The sequence below is a fragment of the Electrophorus electricus genome, chromosome 17, assembly GCF_041902795.1.
Source record: "Electrophorus electricus isolate QZ-2024a chromosome 17, ASM4190279v1, whole genome shotgun sequence".
In the NCBI taxonomy this organism is placed as follows: Eukaryota; Metazoa; Chordata; class Actinopteri; order Gymnotiformes; family Gymnotidae; genus Electrophorus; species Electrophorus electricus.
Window position 1 is genome coordinate 5001289 of NC_137513.1, and position 22108 is coordinate 5023396.

General features: G+C 42.9%; 1 protein-coding gene across 4 annotated transcripts; it reads right to left on the reverse strand.

The window, feature by feature from the left end:
* On the reverse strand, positions 1-20334 carry taok1a (TAO kinase 1a). 4 transcript variants are annotated; one of them, XM_035534114.2, is made up of 20 exons: positions 20179-20334; positions 11815-12048; positions 11586-11657; positions 11153-11254; positions 10917-10962; positions 10625-10721; positions 10085-10198; positions 9670-9761; positions 9454-9547; positions 9249-9330; positions 8713-8880; positions 8283-8489; positions 8024-8155; positions 7630-7866; positions 7332-7460; positions 6968-7171; positions 6031-6270; positions 5578-5790; positions 5227-5409; positions 1-4677 (listed from the first exon to the last, which is right to left on the reverse strand). In XM_035534114.2, exons 2-20 carry the CDS (start codon positions 11944-11946, stop codon positions 4162-4164), a joined length of 3060 nt encoding a protein of 1019 aa, XP_035390007.1. In that variant the 5' UTR covers positions 11947-12048; positions 20179-20334; the 3' UTR covers positions 1-4161. The 4 variants fall into 4 exon arrangements, with proteins under 4 accessions (XP_035390007.1, XP_081555749.1, XP_035390009.1 ...); XM_081699623.1 differs by having other exon boundaries at positions 19752-20300; XM_035534116.2 differs by lacking the exons at positions 11815-12048; positions 20179-20334 and adding an exon at positions 10465-10532.
* Between the last annotated feature and the right edge of the window lie 1774 nt (positions 20335-22108).

The following is a 22108-nucleotide window of genomic DNA, read 5'->3' on the forward strand; positions in this document are numbered from 1 at the left end:
TGTACTAAAATTATTTTATTACAGCCAATGCTCTCTTCATTATTCCTGTCAACACAACACAGTACACGCAACATAGTTAATTAAACCCTAGATGATTTTTTTTCCCTCTGATTCATCAATACTTTAATATAATCTCAAGCCATAATCTTTTAGACATTCAATAACATGTTACACTATACAATTTGATACAGGTTACATATGAATTGTAGTGGAGATATTTAGTCAGAAGACGATGAATACTGACTTTACAGAAATGTACCCTTACCCTTTGAATACCACCCCGTCCCCCTTCATTTCTTACAAATTGGCAAAATGAGTGTTCTGGTACATCACTCATGCTCAGTTAAATAAAAATGGCCAGTTTCTCTGAACAGAAGTTACTGTAGTGACTATGCCTAGCAGGTTTGGGATGGTAGTGTTTTATATTGGAGGCGGCTCCTTCAATACCTCAGAAAAAACAGATAACATGCTTACACTTTATACCAGTTATTTCTGCCAAGTCAGAATTACTAGTGCATCCCCTCAATTCAGTCAGTAGGACAAATGTTTGAAAAATATTCCCCAGATTAATCAAATGTGGGATACAGGAGATGCCTAGTAAACAATAACTGTTAATGGGGTGGGAAAAGCCTTATATTTGTCTTACCATGTAGGTAAACATCAGGACTGTAGGCTTTGCTTATGGGGAAGTTTCAACGACATTAGCTACAAACCACCACTTTGATACGGCTATTAGGGATACAGTGGAAGCATCAAATTCTGAGACATTCATTTGAATACTTTCATAATAAACATAAAGCTTCATAATAGGTTCATATATAAAAAAAAAGGAGAAAATATGTGAATCAAGGAGCACAGATGTGCTGCACTTTAACGGGACTGGGAGACCAGAGAGTGTGCCGAGGTGCAGTGTAAACACACAAAGTCCCTGAAGTCCAGCTTGGAGGTGCCCTCAGAGTGACTCTCCACTTGCACAACCTACTGAAACAGTTTATCTCTCAGAATCTTGGTTTCTATAGGAAAGATTTCAATAAGATGACAATGTTGTATATCTTAATGTACAATATTAACACTCCACACACACACATCTGTGTGAAATAAGCATCTTAAATATTAGTCCAACAGAGTATTTCAGTAAGTGTTTCCTGTTTTTTTTTTTTGAAGGGTGAAATCTTTTTGGTAAGTAAGAGTTTAGGGCATTACCTGACAAGTTTTTAATTGTCAACACAACAATAACACACCAGTGTCTCATCTCATTAGTCTTGCCTTGAGAGTGAGATAGCATTCCGCTTTACTCACAAGTGCACAACAGTAAAAGAAAAACAATCTGTTTAACAAGTAAAAAAAAAAAAAAAAAAAAAACATAATTCAAATCAATCCAATCAGTAACTGCTTCCAAATGTGCCTTGTGCAGTCACAGTGATGTAAATGAAACCAACTATTCTAGAGGACAATTTAGCTGGAAACATTTTTAATTGATGTGCATTCACTCATCCATCAGCCTGAACACTTGATCCAAAGCTTGGTTCAGTGTAATGCCAGAGAAGCAGATAAGGGGGAGAATGTCAGAGATAAAGGTGCAACAGAGCCATTAGAGACATGACGTCAGAGAGAAAGGGGTAACAGGGCCATCAGCGACATGACGTTAGAGATAAAGGGGCAACAGCCTTCAGCAACATGACTCATACCCTGTGCTTCGGAGTAACAGGGCCATCAGAAACAAACCTCATATACCCTGTGTTCTGGGCACAGCAGTCTATGGCACCAAGGATGACACCAGGACAAGGAATGCAGATAATGACGAAACTAAAGTTCCCTGCCAGTATAGAACTCTGTTCAAGTGCTTAGTCACGTCAAAAGCTTTTAACAAGACAACATTCTGAGCATTTATTTTTGGTGATTACGTTTGGGGTTAAAAAGGACATGATCTGAATTATGCTGATATGAAAAGTAAGTATATACCTGCCGTACTGAGAACCTGTGCCTGCTCCCATACAGATCTGCCCATTTGCACTGCTAAGCCTGCTGTCATGGCCACAGGGACAAAACACAACCAGTGAGAAACCTAGGCACACTCCTTTCATCTCCAAAGTGGACCACAATTTAATTACTACATTCTCGATCATGTTTTCCTAGAGCTCAGGAAGATACAATCTTTTTTAAAATTATTATTAATAAACCGTAATTAAGTCTGAGAAACTTATACATTCTTTTATTTTGACTTGTTCCAATGATCTATTTGGCTACTGCTGCTCTATGAACTTGCCAGCATAGATAACATGTCTGTATTTAGCATTACTTGGACATTACCTGTCTTTACTGACTCATATATTGTCACACCTGTAACATACCAGATACAATTTACATGATGCAGTAAAAAAACAGAATTTGTAATTCAGGCTCAAGAGTGCTTTGCTCAAAATAATTCACACTCCTTAAAGTGCACCTGCTTGGCAGCTTATAAAGAAGGCACTGCAAACTGGTCTGTGCTCTCAAGTGTGTGTTATAATACGGTGGTAAAACACTGACCTATATTTAGGTATACAGATACACACCCCCCTCCATTTCAACTGAACAGTTTTTACATGGCACATGCATTCATATGCAGTACCACACATGTATATTTTCCATACATCTTATGAGCCAGTCCACTACTTTGTCGTTGAATGAGGTATGACTATGGTAACCAGTAAGGGAGTGTTTTGTGAGAGGCCCTTGTAAAACATTCAGACCCATTCATGTATGCACTGTACATTCATTACATACATGTAGTAAAAGGCACTGACTGAACTCTGAAAAAGCATACCTGATCTCTTTGGCTAAAAACATAAATTAGGTGGCAAGGCATTTCAAAAGCAGACTAGGATAACAAATAAAACCAATCTTATAAAACGCATGGAAAATGAGTGTAGTGATGGACAATATTTTGAACTCCACTTTAACCACTAAGGTGCTTGACACAAATTCTAAACTTCAGTAGTAACGGAAAGTTACAGCTCATTTTTCTAGTTTCCAGACCATACGTACTAGAGGGAAATTGTGACTTTGGTATACTAACACTGACTTGTAAGGGGAGGCAAAACATCCACTACTTTATAAAACAATAACAGCAACAACGAAGCTTAAGATATCAATACTCTGAAACAACGGTCACCTTGCACTGCTTCCAAAAAGCTAATAGCTGTGGCACGTTATCACAGACAACACATGTAAACCAAACCAACAAATTATAAAAAGGCATCCTGCATACAGAATCTGAAAAAAGGCAATATCACCATCATTGGTACCAAAAGCGCAGTGTTTAAGTCAGACAACGTTCAATTAAGCGATTTATCTTAAAATCCCAACTATTTAAACAGTAATCGATATTCAAAATCTCGGGTGGTACGTAATGCACAATGGCAGAACTATAACATGGGAAGACTACTATTAACCTTTCCTCTCTCAGCCTCATATTATACACTCTGCATATACAAGTGACTAGAGAAAAGTCCTTTCTTTATCTACATCTCAGCGTTCCTGTCGAGAAGCTTAACATTCAGTTCTCTCGTTTCGGGGCATAACAGCAGGCTGGCATTGGGGCAGTATGGGAACTTTTAGCCTCTCTAAGTCAGATTCGGTTTGGCTAAAATATGGGAACACATACACTTCTAATATACACTTCTAATATATATATGCTTCTGTGTGTTAATGATGAAAAACTGCCAAATCTGCTTACTCCTTAAAATCTGTCCATGGACTAAAATTCTAACTGACAGAAGTCTTTAAAGGGAAAAAAAAAAAAAGGTGATGAATACAATATACATACTATACACGTTTTCTTTTTTAAATCATTATTGGGAGCTGTAAAGACAGCTAAAAGAACTGACGGGAGTCACATCAGCTGAGCCATAAGGGAGAGCAGTGTTATAGACACAAAAGTACTCCAGCTCTGCATGGGGGCTGACCCACCGTCATGCAGAGGTAGAACACCTATTGACCTGAGAGTCACTTATCTCTACCTCACATAACACATCTACATATGTGGTAGAGGGGTGGAGGGAGACAACAGGGGCAGGCTGCAGGTTACTAGGGTGCAGTTTGGCTGATTCTCTCTGCCTATCTGCTGTTTGGCTAGGTGCGTTGGGGAGGGTTGGGGGTCTGGCACTAGTACTCTGGCATCTATGTGTAGGACAGGTGGGAGCCATTAGATATCTGAGAGCCGATGCTGGTGCTCCTACTCATGCTCTGCTCGCTGTGCCCCCCTGAGGTGGTCCTCTGGAGGGCCTGTGGGCTGTTCCGCATACCCACACCCCCGCCACCCTTTGGCATGGGGCCCGTGGACGGATTGGTCCACTGGGGAGGCCCCACACTGGGGACAGCCGGGGCCCAGGCCTGTTGGCTGGGTGCCCCTCCCAGACTGGAGTTGTAGTGGTGGCCGGAGCCCGAGCTTCTGCTCCAGTGAGCGCCTGGGGTAGGGGCAGAGTGGGGTGGTGTGGACTGGGGGGTCCAGCTGGCCGGTGCCCCAGGGTAGCTGTGGCTCAGGGCCTCGGGCGCAATGTTGGCCAGCACCATGTTGCTGAAGCCCAGGCGCATGCTCTCTGAGTCAAAGGTCTCGATCTCTCGCGCCTGCCTCTCCAGCAGGCTGCGGATGCGCTCGGAGCGCTCGTTCTGCAAGGCCAGCATCTCCTCCTCAATCTGTAGACCACAACAAAGTACATTAGACCATGCAACTCTCTCGAGGCAAGCAGCAATTTTCCAGTGTCCAAGGCAAAAGCACAGCGACCCACAAACTGCACAGACTTGGTCTACCTGCCAGGCAAGTTGCATTAATACACTAAAAATAAACTCTGTACAATAGAGAGCCATACATGTACAGTAATGGGGAAAAGACAGGTAGATTAAGAGTGTAGGAGGCTGCCATTAGGCTGGGGCAGGCCCCTTGTACTTGTGTATGAATGTGTGCGTGTGTGTGCAAGGCGCTGTTAGTCCTGTTTGGTAAGATGGGTGAAAGGTGTTGGACAGTAACAGGCACATAATCACAGTGCTGGGAAGCTGACGCCTGCACCGCTGTCTGTATAATTAGGTAAATTCACATAGCAGCAGGTTCACAGCACCAGCACTGAACACTCCCCACTAATTATGAAACTGCCCATACTGAGCCATTAAAAGGCAAATGCAGAGTAAATTTTTAGATTTCTTGAAACTGATGTTAGATGCAGCTGTGTGTGTGTGTGTGTCACACACCTTCTGCTCCAGCAAGGCCCTGCGTAGGGACACTCTCTGCTCGAGCTCCCTTCGTTCCCGATCCTGCTGTGCCTCTGTTTGCATCTTGATCTTACTCTGATAGGCATTCAACAACTCCAGCTCCTGCTGCAGCTGCATTCGCAAGACCTTACACTCGCCTTCCTGGGCCTCGTCCAGCCGCAACTTGTGTGTGTGTGTGTGTGTGTGTGTGTGTGTGTGTGTGTGTGTGAGTGAGTGAGTGAGTGAGTGAGTGAGTGAGTGAGAGAGAGAGAGAGATAAGGAATGTTAACTGATTATGTTTGATTACATCAAGCCAAGTCCTTGGCTGCGTGGCATGTGTGTGTGACTCACAGCCTGTGTGGACAGCATGTCGTTGATGGAGTGGTCGTACTGCTCGGCCAGGATGGCCAGCTTGCGCGTCTGCTCCTCCTTCAGCCTCTTCAGCATTGTCTTGTGCTCCGCCTTGGGCGTGTTCTCCAGCAGGTGGTTCCGCAGGGCCTTGTACTGCCGTGTCTGGATCTTGCACGTGTCCTGGAACTGCTTCTTGATCTGGAGCTCTTTGGACTGGTGGAGTGGGATGAGAGCAGATCCGCATTTAACCAAGTCACACGGCCAGGTCACAGGAGAAAAACAACATGCAAAAAAACAAACAAGGGGGTCGTAAGGATGTCGTGCAGGCACCGAGCAAAATGCCTGTCCTGTACACGATGGGCATGATGTCTACACCCAGACCACGAACACATTCGGTAATCTCCTGCGGAGCTGCAAGTCCAGCTGGAATACGGACGGACCCTGCTGGATTACCTTTAGACTCTTAGGCTGCTGGCGGACCTCCATCACGTGCTTGCGCCTCAGCTCCCGCTCCCTGCGCTTGTTGTACTCCATCTGGTTGGTGAGCTCGGTCTGGTGCTGCAGGCGGATGAGCTCCGCCCGTGTCTTCTGGATGGTGCTCAGGTGGCGGAACTCCAGCTCCTGCATGGACTCGTGGTGGCGCAGCAGCATGGCGTGCTCCAGGTCCTTCTGCGTCTGACGCTTGTTCAGCTCCTGAGACGCACGGGGGCAAGGACGCAGGCGTTACAGTGGGGTCGGGCACAAGGGCCCCTCTGGTGTCAACTCGAAAGCAGCGTTGCAGTACCCTGGCTACGGCCAGACAGGCTCTGTTTCTGGATTATTCTAAAGTTGTTGGCCTTGTATACTCTAGAGCTGGTTATTAACAAATAGCTCAAAATATACTCATGATAATAAGCTACTATAACATATAATGACTACAACACACTCATAGCAACACACTCATAGCATCATGATGGTTAACACTCAACACAAAATCTTAAAAAATTCTACTAGATCAAATTTAGTTCAATGTCCATTTATACCCCATAACAACTAAAGTTAGCCAAGAACTCAAATATTTGATATTGACTTTTACAGGGCTGTTTGCACTTAGAATTCATATACGGTTATCTAGAGCTTTTTTGTAAATATATGTGATCCAGTTCAACTGAACTATAGCTTTGCTTGCACAGCTGATGAAGGACGTCTAAAATGTCCATTGTCTTTTGAATCCTTGTGAACAAACTCAAGAATTAATAAGTCTTGGTTATCATCACAGCTCTGGTGCATGGATAATTCCCTAAATCAGTGTATGAATAAAACCTGTGGTCCTTGCTGGAACTACTAGAGCCTGCCTTGCCACATGGCCTTACCCAGTGCCCGAGGCCGAGCCTAGGGCAGTGGTGCTCACCTCTCTGACCAGGTCCTGCTCCACGTTGTGCCGGTTAATGAGGATGCGACGCTTGTACCTGCGGCACTCCAGCTCCAGGTACTGGCGCTGCCGGCGCAGAAGGTTGGCCTCCTCCTCGGCCTGGAAGTGCTGGAAGTTCTCCTTCTGCTTGGACAGCCACTCCTGCTTCTCCTTCTTTGGCGTAGACTGGTTCTCATTTAGCTCCTGTGGGGGGTCCAAAGAGGGCAGCGGGGACATGCATGCAGAAAAGGGGCTACGTGAAACCTATGCAGACTGACGGTACCTCTGCAGCACAGTGCTGCATCACGGTCAGCAATGAGACTGGTTTAAAAGCCTCAGCGTTCTTGTCCAAACGTTTCCTGACCTCTTTGAGCTGCTCCTTGCGCAGTTTGTACTCGCGTTTCTGAGACTCCAGGAAGCTGCTGAGCTCCTTCTTCTGCTGGCTCTGGATGTGCTGCTGGAATTTCTTCTCATCGTTGGTGAAGGTCTTGGCCTGAAGGCGGGGAACAGGGCCAAAACATTGCACATGAAATTTACTACAGAAAGAACTGCAGCGCATTATTTTAGCTAGCATAAACGAGTCCCATGGACAGACCATCAGTGTTGTATTCCAGCTAAAGTAGCCATTTTGTGTGTGTTTAAAGGGAGTGTTGTAGACATACATCTTTCTCCATGGATGCCTGGTGCTTCTTCACCAGCTTGTCCATGTCTGTGGTAAAGTTGCTCCTCTGGTTCTCCAGCTCCTTGTCCAGGCGGAGCCTGTGCTCGTCCATCTCGGCCTTCAGCTTGTTCTCCAGGGCCAGCAGCTGCTTCTGGTGCTGCCGCCGCATGCGCTTGTAGCCGGACATCTGCTCGCGCAGCTCCCAGTCCTGCTCGTGCTCCTGGATCTGCCGCGTCACCTGGAACACACACACACGGGACGCGCGTACAACCTCATGGGCTTTCGTGACCGACTGCTTCAAGGAGCCGGTGACTTCCGGTTCCAAAAACACGGGAGGTCTGCCATAGAAGTGAGGCGCAAGGAGGGCTAGCAAGTCACGGAGGAGGGCTGCTCACCAGCGAGGCCGTGCGGATGGTGGCAAAGTGCTCTCTGTTGCGGTAGTGGCGGCGAGGGGTCTGTGCAGGTGGCGACTGTGCTTCAGTCGGCTGGCTAGGAGGCTCCGGGTCCTCCTGATAACTCTCCTCCTCCTGCGACAAGACACCCACCAAGCAATATCACTTTCAAATCTCACTAGACTTCTTATCTGTGACCAAACACAAATGCAACCCTTCTTGCTGTGGAACAACCCGAACTCCAAGGTGCCAGGCTGCTGACCGGTTTGAGGTGTATGACAGAGCTGTTGGACATGACGGTGTGGTCTCCCTCCAACAGTTCCAGTTCACTCTTGTTGTCCTCGGTGGCATCGGGCAGGCTGTTGACGGAGCTGCTCTGGGAGCTGGCGCTGATCGACATGCTGGGGATGGACTGGTTGCTGCCAACGCTGTTCACCGTGCCTGTCCGGCCTGCGCTCGGCTCCACCTCCTGCACAAACATGCCGACATGTTTACTGCCATCAGCCTGGGCTCCTGGGAGAAGGGCTGGGCAAATGGTTATGGAAATCGCAGAATACTATAACAGCCTGGCTGAACGGCCAGCCAAGTTCAAGCTCGCAGCAAGTCCAGGTATATGTGAGACGTGGAGACCACTGATTTGTGAGGGACAGAGACCGAGAGAGTGAGAGAGAGAGGACATTACAAGAGCTCACCTCCTCCTCATCCACCACCTCTGCTGTGGGCCCATTATGAGCCTCCTGGAAGAAGATCTTCTTCATCTTGCGGTACTGAAGGTTGTCCAGCTCTCTGACAACATCTTTGGTGCGCTGGATCAGGTCCATGAGCACGGACTCCGCCCGCTGACGCAGCAGAAAGGCATGCTGCAGCAGAGCAGGGGCAGAGCACAGCCACGCAGGTTAACTGGATCAACTTGAGGGGATTAGATTCTCTCTAACCAGCTTGTTTATAGACAAAATTGCACTAAAGCGCAATGGTCTCCATCTTTTCCTTCAGTAAAACACGTTCATTCACTTTTAGTAAATTCTAAAACTTCACATTTGTTCACTAGTGAATGAATATTTATTTACTGAAAGAAAATATGTAAACTCAGTTATGAAGACATGATAAGGAATCATAGAATAGGACCAAACATGCTAAAAGCTGGAAAAAACCCATGGTATTTGTTACTTGAGTTCCAGTCATCTCTATGTTGTGATAAAGTTGAAATGAAAAGCATGAATTCACTCACTTGCAACAGTTCCTCAGAGCTAGGACGGTCCTGGGGCAATTTCTGAAGACAGGAGTCCACAAAGTTTCTAAAGTAATCCGTCCTTAAGAGAGAGGAGGAAATAATATTTATACAACTCACATGTCAATTGAACACAGTGCTGAAAACCCAACTAAATAATGCATGGGCAAGGCACACAGAGAAAATCGATATTCAGTGCACGCACCATTCACTTGACTGCAGGGTCGGGCTCTCATTCTGTGCTATATGGTATAAGGCACTCATTGCATTCATGTTGAAGAGAGGAGGTTTTCTTTCCGCTGTGAATAAGTGACACATAAATTGGAGTGAACACGAAAGTGGGAGTGTTTCCATGCAGCTGGACGAAAAAAAGCAAATGTTTAAATCACAGTACACAACCACTGGGCAGGCGCAAACTCACCCAATTCAATACATGTTATACCCAAGGACCAGATGTCAACTTTGCCATCGTACTGACCCTCATCCATAGCCAAGATGACCTCCGGGGCCATCCTAACACAAACAGGAATAAGAACATTTGACACTGACTGAAATCACAGTAAAATTGACAGTCAGTCCTTCCTTGCAAAAAAAAAAAAAAAGAAGGGCTGAATAGCCAAGATTTATCTGTCCTACATGCTCTCAACCATAATAAATGTAACCACAGAGCTCTTGATTTAAATAACTATATATCGGGACAGGAGTTGTATAACTGATAAAGGCCTTGGACAAGCCCCACCTGATTCCCCAGCTGTTATAAAACATGCTACTGGATTCCAGTCCCTGCGTATTAGTGGGAATGGTGAGGGATGAGGAGCGGGGCTAACGGCACTCACCAGTACGGAGTTCCCACAAAAGAGTTGGCGGGAGAAACGATGGAGGCAGAGCCAAAGTCAGCCAGCTTCACTTGGCCAGGCTCGGTCAGGAGGATATTCCCAGCCTTGATGTCTCTGTTATGAGACAAAAGGGTTTCCAATCATGCCGCATCACACATAGCCCAACATTAAGCATACTGTTGATCTGCATTTAACTACTGGATGTGCAGCTAAACTTTTTCCCCCCAGCAGTTTCTGGACATAGGTTAAGTCTTAGTCTTATATAGTCCAGTCAGATCCGTGTAGTCTCTAGACTAGCCTCACCCTCCTCAACTCAGGACACATCCATAGTACATAGCATACAGCAACTGCAACATAAAGTGAATGGGACCCAACCATACTGCAGTTGGTACTGCGGTTCCAGCAGAGTGGATGGCAGATGTTTAGCCTCTGAAATCCAGCTGGGGGGCTTCTCTCAGACACACACACACACACACACAGAGTGTTCACAGACCACTCCCAGAATTCTTAAATGACACTCTTAAAGCACTCAGCCTTTACCTGTGAATCATGTTGTGGGAGTGAAGGTACGCAAGCCCCTGTAAAGCACCGTGGGTAATTGCTGCTATTTCTATTTCTTGTAAGGGCTTTTTGTGCACTGCAGAACAGGAAATAAAAAATAATGAAACCTTTTCGATTTTCTGAGATGATGAAAGCCATAATCTAAACCAAGCAAATCAACAAAGTAAATTCAGCTGTTTGTTGTCTTTATTGTTCATTAGGACCTACGTAAGCAGGCCACATATCTTTGCAGTGAACAACACATTTAACAGCTATAAACATCAAAACTTACCTTCCAAGACATCCGAGGCAGAGCCCAGACAATACTCCATTACCAGCTAGACAGAGGAGACATGCAGATGCAAAATCATGTGAAACATCCCACATGAAAAGGTAATTGCATACAGACCAAATGCCTGGACTTGCAACAGTGTTATATTAACTTTAAGATATCGCTGAAGGCAGCAGGACCAAGTACTGTACACCCAGCAAAACCTAAAAGAACACAGTTTCACAAACAATACTGACCCAGGCAGTGTGTTCTCTTAGGTAGCATCCTTTATATTCAATGCTGTTTGGGTGCTTTATTCTCTGAAGAAATTTCACCTCCTTAATTATGTCTTGCCATTTCTATGAGAAAAATCAGTAAAACCATTATATAAACATAAGGATAATGCACAATAATAATAATAATAATAATAATAATAATAATAATACTAATAACAATTTTTAAATTAATTAATTAATTTTTATAATTATATAATAACCACCCCAAGCTGCACATTGAAAGCATGATATGGTTAATTTCAAGAAAAGTCAAACTGGCCAGTTTCTGCTAATTATACAGCAATATAATGATGCGTCAGTGTGCATCATCAGTTCTGATAACTCAATAATGAATCATCAAAATGGGAATGTTAAAATGTCAAAATGGGGACTCTTAGGATGTTTAAACACCAACCTCATTGGTTTGTTTTCCACTGTAAGACATTTTCTTGATGGCCACCACCTCAGAGGTACGCACATCTCGTGCCTGTGGGCAGAGCACAAATTGCAGGTAGACTACATGACTATCCGACCCCCCCCCCCCCCGCCATCATTTAACGACCACGTTCCTAAATAAGATCCCACACTCTAGATGATGTGCAACTGGAAAAAAAAAGAAAAAAAAAAATCACTTTGCCACTCACAAAGTAGACTGCACCAAAGCTGCCATGGCCGATCTCTCTCAGGTCAGTGAAGAGCTTTTCGGGGTCCTCCTTGAAGAAGAGCTCGGCGATCTCGGGGTCCTTTAGGCTCCCCGCACGAGCAGCGTTTGGCATACTGGGGCGGGGCCGCAGCCACCAGGGACTATCTGGGTCTGCGACGCGACAGCCCCCAGTGACAGCTCATCTGCGGGGCAACCACTTCATAGGGATTCACACCTACATGAGCGCAGGGAGAAATTAAGGGACTTTTAAAAATGGTATTTATTTAAATGTACTCATTTTTACTACAGAATATTCGTGGTATTAATATACTACTTTATTTATTTATTGATTGACAGACATCTCTTACAGGATGGCCCAACATTCGTGGCCGCTTTGTCAAGACTCTCCTAAAATAAGTAACATATAGAAGAAATATAAATATAAATATAACACACACACACACACACACACACACACGCACGCGCACACACACACGCACGCGCACACACACACGCACACAATTTATTTTTGCTATTCCTGTTGGAGCCCATTTATACAACAGCACCACCAATCTGGAAGCCTGACAAAGCCTTTTTTGTTATGTGAATGCCCGTCATAATCTCTTCAGGCTACATGGCAGTGTGGACTGGTAAGCGCACACCATGCCACCAGCATGACAGAGGCAGCCTGGCACGGCACACAGTGACTTGGGGAAGAGGCTGCTGCCATCTTCCCATCTGATGAGAATGTCTGAAGAACTGAAGAATATGAAGGCAGAGTTATCCACTGTTGCTGAGCTGTGTGTGTGTGTGTGTGTGTGTGAGAGAGTAAACTGCAGCCACAACACTAAGTACACAGGCCCTCCCATAGAGGCTCGGCCAGCAGCTGGCCACACACCTCTGGAAGCACCACGATATGCCTGAATCATTGCTAATCCCAACCACGACAAATGAATACAATTAGCATTTCGTTCTCAAAATCGCGTAGCACTGTAGAAACAGTCCACTGTCTTACAAACACTGGCTGTGGGGTAACAATGCACTGATACAGACTGGTGCAATTAACACAGAGTTGCATTGCTGATGTAAACTGTGACAGTTTCTTGTGTAAATTGACATGTGAATTTAGGATCACTGCATTTCAAATTATCTGAAGAAAAAGTTATCACCACCACCCACCACTGATATTGTAGCCCAGGAATAAGAAGATACGAGTGGCATTAAAGATAGAATCAGAGTACGTGCCCAGTAGAAACTACACGTTTGCAGAGGTTATTCTTTTTTCGCATCTTTTAGTACAGTGATCCCATGTTCTTCAACGGGTGGAGCTGAACCCTAAGGATTTATAGTGTGACATTCTGGATCTTGGAACTTGGGAGTTTCTTTAGTATGATTGTGGGTGTTGAGTAGCAGTGTAATGTTTGAATTCAGAATAAAACTTATTTACGTCATCACAGTTAGACTAGTATCTACAAGAATATCAAGAATTCAAGAGAAAACTGATATACTCCAACAATCTCTCATAGTGAGCCATATCTCACTTATGGAATTTTAGTTTTGGCAGATAAATACCAGAAAGGGTCTTTTTTCCTTTTTGCGCTGGCATTAGACCAGCCCCTGTTTACTATGAAAACATCTTGCTAGTTTGAACATCGGGAAGTAAGAATTTTCCAACTTGGATAGCAAGCAGTGGATTTTCTCTCCTCATAAAAAATATAATGAATTGAATGTGATGGTAAAAGTTATTCTTTATTGATAATGAACAAAACAATAAACAATCAAAAAAACATGGCTGAGAATGGCCTGAGAAGGAGCATCGAATGGACAGCGCATTCAAGCAGAAACCAGGAATCGGAGTCTTCATAGCAACCTATAGCCTTCTCCTGAATACCAGCAAGAACTCTATTTTAGTTTCCATGGCAACAGCATCCACAGGGCTAGCAGGCAAAGGGACGGTGAGCTCTCTTATCAGCACCAATCTCCACCGTAGTATGTCTTTGCTATGTGCGCACTGCACAAGAAAAAGTCATCTAGTCTATAATGGAATGTCACAGCTTTGGACAAAGCATTCCAGACATAGCATCAGCCTTTGCTCGGAACTCTGATTTTCTGATAGTTTTCATAAGACGTGTGAATCCGTAGAGCTCATGAAGCCTGGTCACAGTGGCTGTCTTTGAGCAGTAAGAATGTGCTTGTCAACATCAGCCTCGGCTTTACATGTGTATAATCTAAATAAATTTTGAGATATCACACACACACACACCTACACACACACCTACACACACACCTACACACACACCTACACACACACCTACACACACACCTACACACACACCTACACACACACCTCGTCTATATAATGAGATCCCTTAGCAGTGTACCCGTTGCAGCAAAATCAAACAGGCTACTAAGCAAGTGGTTTAATAATAAGTTTACCATCAGAGTTTAAATGACAGAACAGTCTCTTGATGAGAAGGCAGCAAACACTAGATATTCACACAGCCTTAAAGTAACAAAAATGTTCTACTCCTTAATCCCATGCAGATTAAAATGTTCATATTTAAATGTTAACTGGTATTGATAAACCTATACTGAACAACACTGTCTGGAGATTAAACATGCATTACAATGTAAACACAGCACCCGCTCAGCAGATGACCCTAACATTCACTTTCACCAGTTCAGTTGTTTAAATTAACCATGGCATTCGGAAGGTTTACGGAATGACCTGGAAAGAGAAATGCCACAAAGGGATCTCCTAGAAAGCCGTTAAAATATTTAAGTAATCCAGAATTCTACTAAACAAATGCACAGGAAAAAAATAAATAAAAAAAATCGCTAACAGTATTTTGGCATCATCAATATAAAACAAATTACAAAATGAACCAATTTAAAATGTATTTAAATCCAAGACTCATGTGGGTACATGCCTGTGAGTCTCACTAAGTCCACGAAAACTTGTCACTTGTCTCAGTCAGCCCATCATTCCATACTAAGCTTCAGCACAAACTCGTGCTGCAAATGGGAATGACCTTGTTCTAAAATAGAGCTTTGTTTGTTGATTGTGCTCGAGTACATATCCCCCAGATGATCAGATGATCAGCAGTGCGTACGCACACACACACACAGACAGACACGCACAGAGCTGAGGGCTGATGATGTGATGTTTCGGTCACAAGACTGGCCCAGGCTCCTGCCACACACACACACACACACAATCCAGTAGGGCTCAGCAAATAAAAACACACCCTATACACAATAACAGCCACACATAGGACAGAGAAGAGAGGACCACAGTACCAGGTATCAGACCAGGCACAGACGAGATGAACACACCAGTGACAGCACACTCTGACTAACAGCCTAATCATCAGACCAACCAAACAAATTGTGATCCAAAGCAGTTGTTGATGTAACAAATATGATAATACAACTACCATCCCAAATAATAAGACTGATTATACAATAAAAAATATGTCACAGGCTGAAGCAAAAAAGGATACACATTAGAACACAGCAGTGACAGACTGCAACTTTCACAGTACCATTACATTTTCTTTACAAAAGAAAAGGGGATATTTGATATCCAGACAAAAACTGTAGATGCAGTATGTGGAAGGAGACATCACTATGACATGCCATTCAACACACACACACACACACACACACACACACACACACACACACACACACACACACACACACACACACACACACGGAATGTGGCAGCACAGGACAACAGAGCAGGCAGGGGAAACTCCTTGTCCATGCGTGCTGTCTCGCTGTCCAGCCACTTCCTCTTTGTTCAGACTCCCAATCAGCACTTCACGTCAACAGCTACATTTCTGCTTGACTGAGTCATTTACCTTCAATGTGAAGCTGGGAGTAACTTCTAAATGATTCAAGATACTGATACTGAGGGGAGTAAAAAGAAGCGTTGGAGTTTTCTGGATTTCCATGAGACTCTAAAATATGATCAGATCATCCTAATCTCTGACCTCACAATGATTTTCAAGGTTTACCATGACTTGATTCTATGCTGATCCTACAAAAAAGTGAAGAGTAGCCATAACTACCCATTTTACACCTGCTACATACCGCTCCATCACTGGATGGACATGCAGAGACAGTAGATTATGGACTGGAATTTACATTTTTTTTCCCACTGAGAATTTTATTTTACTTTTACCAAATGACACATTTTGAAACAATACTATTGATTATATTAGAATATAATAACCATTACTATTACAATGGATTATATTCACTGATACTATTACAAAATTGATGCGTAATTATGAATGCATTGTTCTGAATACATTGTTAACAAAAGATTATGAATCTTTATGTTTAGATCAACACATCTAATGAGAAACAGGCCTACCTAATAAAGAAAACTCATTTATTATAGCACCACTGTATTACACAACTATTTTTTAACAGTTCTGGCAAAACTATCTAGGTCTGTGAATTATGTGAACATGTAAATGGCACCTAGACAGCTAGTAATCACTGAGGTAGCAATAAATTCCAAGTTGTGTCATGAAATTCCACAGTAAAATGTCAGGGCAACTGTTTCTAACAGGAGTAAATCACCAGTGCAATGGCTGAAATGTTTTAGAATGGCCTAACTCACCCCACTGAAGAGCTGGGTTTTAGAATGGCCTGACTCACCCCACTGAAATGCTGTGGGTGGGGTAATGTAAAAGAGGCTACGCAACACAATGCAGAACTACAGGGGAACAGAATATATTTTAACCATCGCAGAGAGCTCACCAGCAGCTGCTGAAAACAACTTATCGGCAGCATTATCAATAAAGCTTCCAGTGTTAAGGGGGTTCACATACTTTTTCCAATGACCTCAATTGCTCATGCATTGGCACTGAAACATGTGGGGTATGTAGTTATAAGACTGTCTTTATTAATTGTTATAACTTGGATGAAGATCAGAGAGCATTTAGGGCTCATTCATGCAGAATTCCAGATGATTGCTAAAGGTTCACAAACTTTCTCAGCACCGTAAACTACGCTGTCAAATTTTCCACCACGAGGAAATAAATACCCATGATCAAGCTTCACTGATTAGCCAATCAAAAACCGAGGGACAAGGATTTGAGGCTCAGCTATGTGCAGCTGGTTTCCAGTGCTCTGCCACAATGGGAAACGCACCACTTCCACTGTCTTTTTCCCCCCTGGTAGGAGTGCCCTCATTTTGGCCTTGTGGACCACAGACCTCAACCTGTTGTGCCCACAATGACCATTTTAAACTTGCAGGCAATGTCACACCTCTGATTTACCAGTCAACTTTGGTGGGAAAAAGAACTATATTACATGAGGTTGAGTTCTGACATCATTTCATTTTAAGATGGCTCCAAGTAGAATGAATCATGACCCAACTTGTGTCCCTATCAAAGCCTGCTTAAAAATGTATCAATAGCATGTGCCCACATATAAACACTGTTACTAAACAAATTTCCTCAAAACGTCCCAACTCTGTTGGTGCCAATAAAAAAACACAAATGAAAAGAACTACTATCATTTTTGTCATTCTCATGCATCAATATTATTTGGGGTTATTCAGAGCAATTACAGCAACAGTCTTGTATGAAACTGAACATATTTTATTATCAGAATAATTAACGCATACTAGTACATTTCTGTTGAGACAAATCCCACTATAAATGCTCATATGCTGTACTTACATTGTGATGGTGCCACCAACATCAATTTTACTAACTACAGAAAATCCCACAGCAGATATTTAGCCCCAGAACTGTAAGCCAACATGTGGAACAGCAGGTTTGGGGACAAAACGCTTTTGATTCTGAGATATTTGGTTTAGAGTTTGAGTTTTAACAGCCGACATAATGCCCCTGGTTATACTTTGTATGCATGATATGGACAAAATATCATATTGTGATTCTATTGTTAGCCTTCATACTGAAAGCAAGATATGAAAATTCTTGGGTAAACTTAATACTGCAATGTGATATGGTTACGGATAAGGAAGCAAAGAAGAAAGTTCATTGGAAATATCCAAAAATAGCCCTCTCTGCATAGCACACACAATAGAAATGTCAATGTTTTGTTAATAGTGTTTGACTCCATTACACAACAGTATACTCTTATACTATGGTAGACAGCATTTCATAAGTGATGGGCTGGAGTCCCTCAAAAACCTCAGTGCTAATCAGAAACCACATATGAACTTCCTGTGGGTGTGGACAGACCCTGAAGATTCAAACAAATGAGAAGACAAGTGAGATCAGAAAAATACAACTGTGGGGTGAAAGAGCACAGTGTCTTCTTTTAACAGGGGAACCATTCAGTCCGTTTCACACACCTTTTGTTTGCATGTTTCTGTGATGCAAACCCATAAACAAATCGATAGGCCAGTAGAGCAGATGCTTAAAAAATATATCACCCCCCGTTCTCAGTGGGATAATGGACAGAAATCACACCAGTGAAAAATGCATATATATTAACTGGTTCCTACTCCTACTAATTCAGCTGGTGAAGGACCTCTCTCTGAAATGCCATGTTTCTCTGAAACCTTGTGTACTTACACACACACACACACACACACACACACACACACACACACACACACACACACACAGTTAGCCATTAGTATAAACCACACCTTGGAACCCCATGGAATGAATGTTATGATTTAAACATCTACTTTTCCTAATATAAACCTCGTCCTCCTCCTAGAAATTCAGAAGCACTTTGCTTGCACAGCTGATGATGGACCACAGTCTGAAACATCCTGTTTTTCTAAAACCTTGTCTACTTCACTACAATTTTGACTATCTCTACATACACATCTGCACATAATAATAATAATGAGAGCTTTGGAATATACAGTGCTGCATCCCAAACCACATTTGATACAATTTGCAAAAGACTACTGCAAGTGATGCGCGTTTACACAAATAAGTGTGTCCAACATCTAAAAGACCCCTTTTTATGGAAGGAAATGCCACCAGCTAGTTTTAGTTGTGAAATATGATATTTCACAGTGGCATCACATTCTTGTCATTTACACACACTGTTTTATGTGTGCATTGCATGCAATGTAATTCAAATGCATTGTTATTAATTCCACAATTAAATTAACCAAACCCTACGGTGAGAACAGATTTTACGAAATCAGAAAGTAAGTAACAGCCGACTGCATGCGATCTGCCTTCCCGAAAGAACCGCAGGACAGAAATCACCCTAAGATGGCTGAGCGCCTATCAGTTTGAAACACCCATTCTTACAACGCACATGAGTGCAAATGAGTGTACATCAGCACCTCGGAACACTTTAACACTCGTTTTAAAGTAAAAAAAGAAGACAAAATGCGAAAATCGTGGATAAGGAACAAGTAACGTTAACGTCAATTAATCATCAGGCTCCAGCGCAAGGACACGTCTCACCTTCACACAAGGGACGACGTGCAAATAAAAATACAACAACAAAAAAAGGGATGTAAACATGTCACTTGGCACAGTAACGTATGTGCTTGCAGACAGCCAGCCCACGGTACACGCTCAGCTAAGCTCAGGTTGCTACTAGTTACGCACCCCGGAGTGTCGACCAAAACGCAAGCTAACCTTAGCATGCTAACTTAGATAGCTGAGAAGTTTCCTCACAGCCCTCAGCCATAACCTGAAGGCTGATAAGACTCGGATACCTACTTGCTCGGTGAACTAAAGCCGGATAGCTCAGTAAGATGTTATAAATAGCTAAGATAGGTAACATAACTGTTTAATGATACGTGTGAGCGTTAACAGTATGCTCAGTTTTACTTCAGTAACCTAACGCTAGTTAGCTTAGCCAGTTTTATGACTGCAGCTAACGAAGTCTTGTCGTTGAAGAAGCAGGGTAACGGCACAGTGCGGTATTTTCTCATTTATTTACGTCTGTGAAGTACAGCGCAGCACTTACCCGTCGCACAGCCAGATGGGTCGCTAGCTTAGCTAATCGAGCTAGCTTTTAACCGCTGTTAAGTTTCAAGGGAGGCAAGTGCTGTCAACTCAGTCAATAGTCCACAAGTAGAAAGCGATGGCAGTAGCTATTTCCTCTTATCTCTGTAGGATATATAGCCAGAGGGTTGTTCGGTTTTTTTCTTCTGAATTAAGCTCCCAACGTTGCCTCTGTTTTAAACCAACGAAGTGCATCAACGATACCACAGTATCGAAACTCCACCCCAGGGCTAACGGTGGCCCAGCTCCCTCACGGACGAGCCCCAAAGATGGCGTGCGAGAGGTCCGCTCCCTGACGAGCTCTGCGGGCGAGGAATAAAACGACACTCGAAAGTAGCGACCACCACACCCTAGATTCAGGCCGCCGAGCTAGACCTACATTACTTTACCGTGTAGCTTGCGCGTCCAGACGGCGTTTCAGAGTACACATGTTGTGGTGTTTTTCTTCTGCCCCCTCCTCCCTGTTCCTGGAACGGCAGATCAACCCGAAAGGTCGGGGAACTCCCACTGCCCTCAGGGACTGTGGCTGCTTGTCTTGTCTGAGGAGCAAGATCCTGGTAGTCAAGGTGTATATATATATATATATATATATATATATATATATATATATATATATATATATATATATATATATATATATATATATATATATATATATATGACTACCCAGTAAAACTGGATATGTGGGCTTTGACACTTAGGAAACGCCGCCCCGCAATAGAAAGGGAAAATTAGTTATGCAGAATCACAATACAATACAATACATTCAAAAGCGCAAAAGAAATGCTTCATACAATTGCATTGTCTTGCATAGTTTAGTAATCTAAATAATGCAACACTCACCCAAGAAAATCTTTAATAAAGAAGCTGTCATTGTGATATGAACTGTATTGTCTTTGTATTCCAAAGATAGTCATAAGATTTGAGGAGTCTACTAAATATTAAAATTCTTAAATATGTGAATATAGGACTGTGGTAAAGCGCATAGAAATTCTAACCAACTACTGTAATCGTTATCTGTCTCTTGTTTTGGGAACAGTCCCTAGAGAAAATAGTTCTTATTGCAATCAGCTAAATCTATAAAGGACACGTTTGTAACAGACAGTTTTGAAGTCACTGTCAAAATATGGCATTACATACTAGATATATATCACCATGAAGTTAAATCATAGACTATATACACCAGCAGACTTGTATATAGTCTATGAGTTAAACATACATAACAGGACACATGTTTTATGATGACGTGCTCTGGCCTGCTAACAGCCAATTGGTAAAGAGACCACAGAACTACTGCTTTGGATTGGTCTTAAACCGACCACGTCTCTTAACCAATGGGATTGCAGCATGTCTTCTCTCTGTTTCCAGGCGAACAGGGTTTTTTATTTATTTATTTTATTATTATTTTTTTTTTATCCTAAATAGGAAATTTTATGAATGGGATTTAAAGATCCATCCTTTTGTTGCAAACTCGTTGGTTCCCTTTATTCAATGGTGTCTTTCATAATGTTCATGGTGTGTTTTAAATAATAGTATGTACGCATATAACAACAAAATGTATGTACTTTTTTGACATCATATCTGGCCTGACATTGTCATCAGTTTATGTCTATATGTAAGTGGCTTAACCTCATAGGAAACTATGATGAATAAAAATAGATATCAGTTACTGTAGATGTACGTGCATTATGAATACATTATTTATCATTTATGGACCACTTTCTCAAGCCAGTATTCAGACCAGATGCTATCGGACAGCATAACACACTGTTTAATTTCCTATAAGGTTGTAATGAGGAGATGAACAATATTAGGGCTCGTTGCAGAAATTGAACATTTTTTGTTTTTCAAGAAAATGAAGTGCACAAGCCAAATTGTATCCTGTTAAGGACTTCCTCTCAGGCATATCTCTGCTTGTTGGCATTTCCTGAACAAAACCCCGGTGAAGAGGGAATGCTCTAAAACCCAACTAGCAATTATGTCTTGGAGGGGTGTGTTAAGCTAAAGTCCTGAAATGATCTCTGTTGCCATTTATTAATGGGGATAATGATGCCTCCTTTTCTGATTTGGTCAGCTTCAGTAAAAGTACATAATTCTGTAAAGGCCTTTTGATACTTTCTTATTCTTTTATTAAAAGTGTATAACTATTTTGAGGTCCTTATTGCCTCATCCCTAGATGATATATTAGACCTTAACTGAGTTTGGAGGAGAAAACTGAAAGCTAAAAGGTCACCTTGCGCTTTTCTGTGTGGTCATAACGCCACTGGTCAGTAGAGGGCGCGCACGCGCCATTTAGCGCGGAAGTCTTCTTTGCGCGTG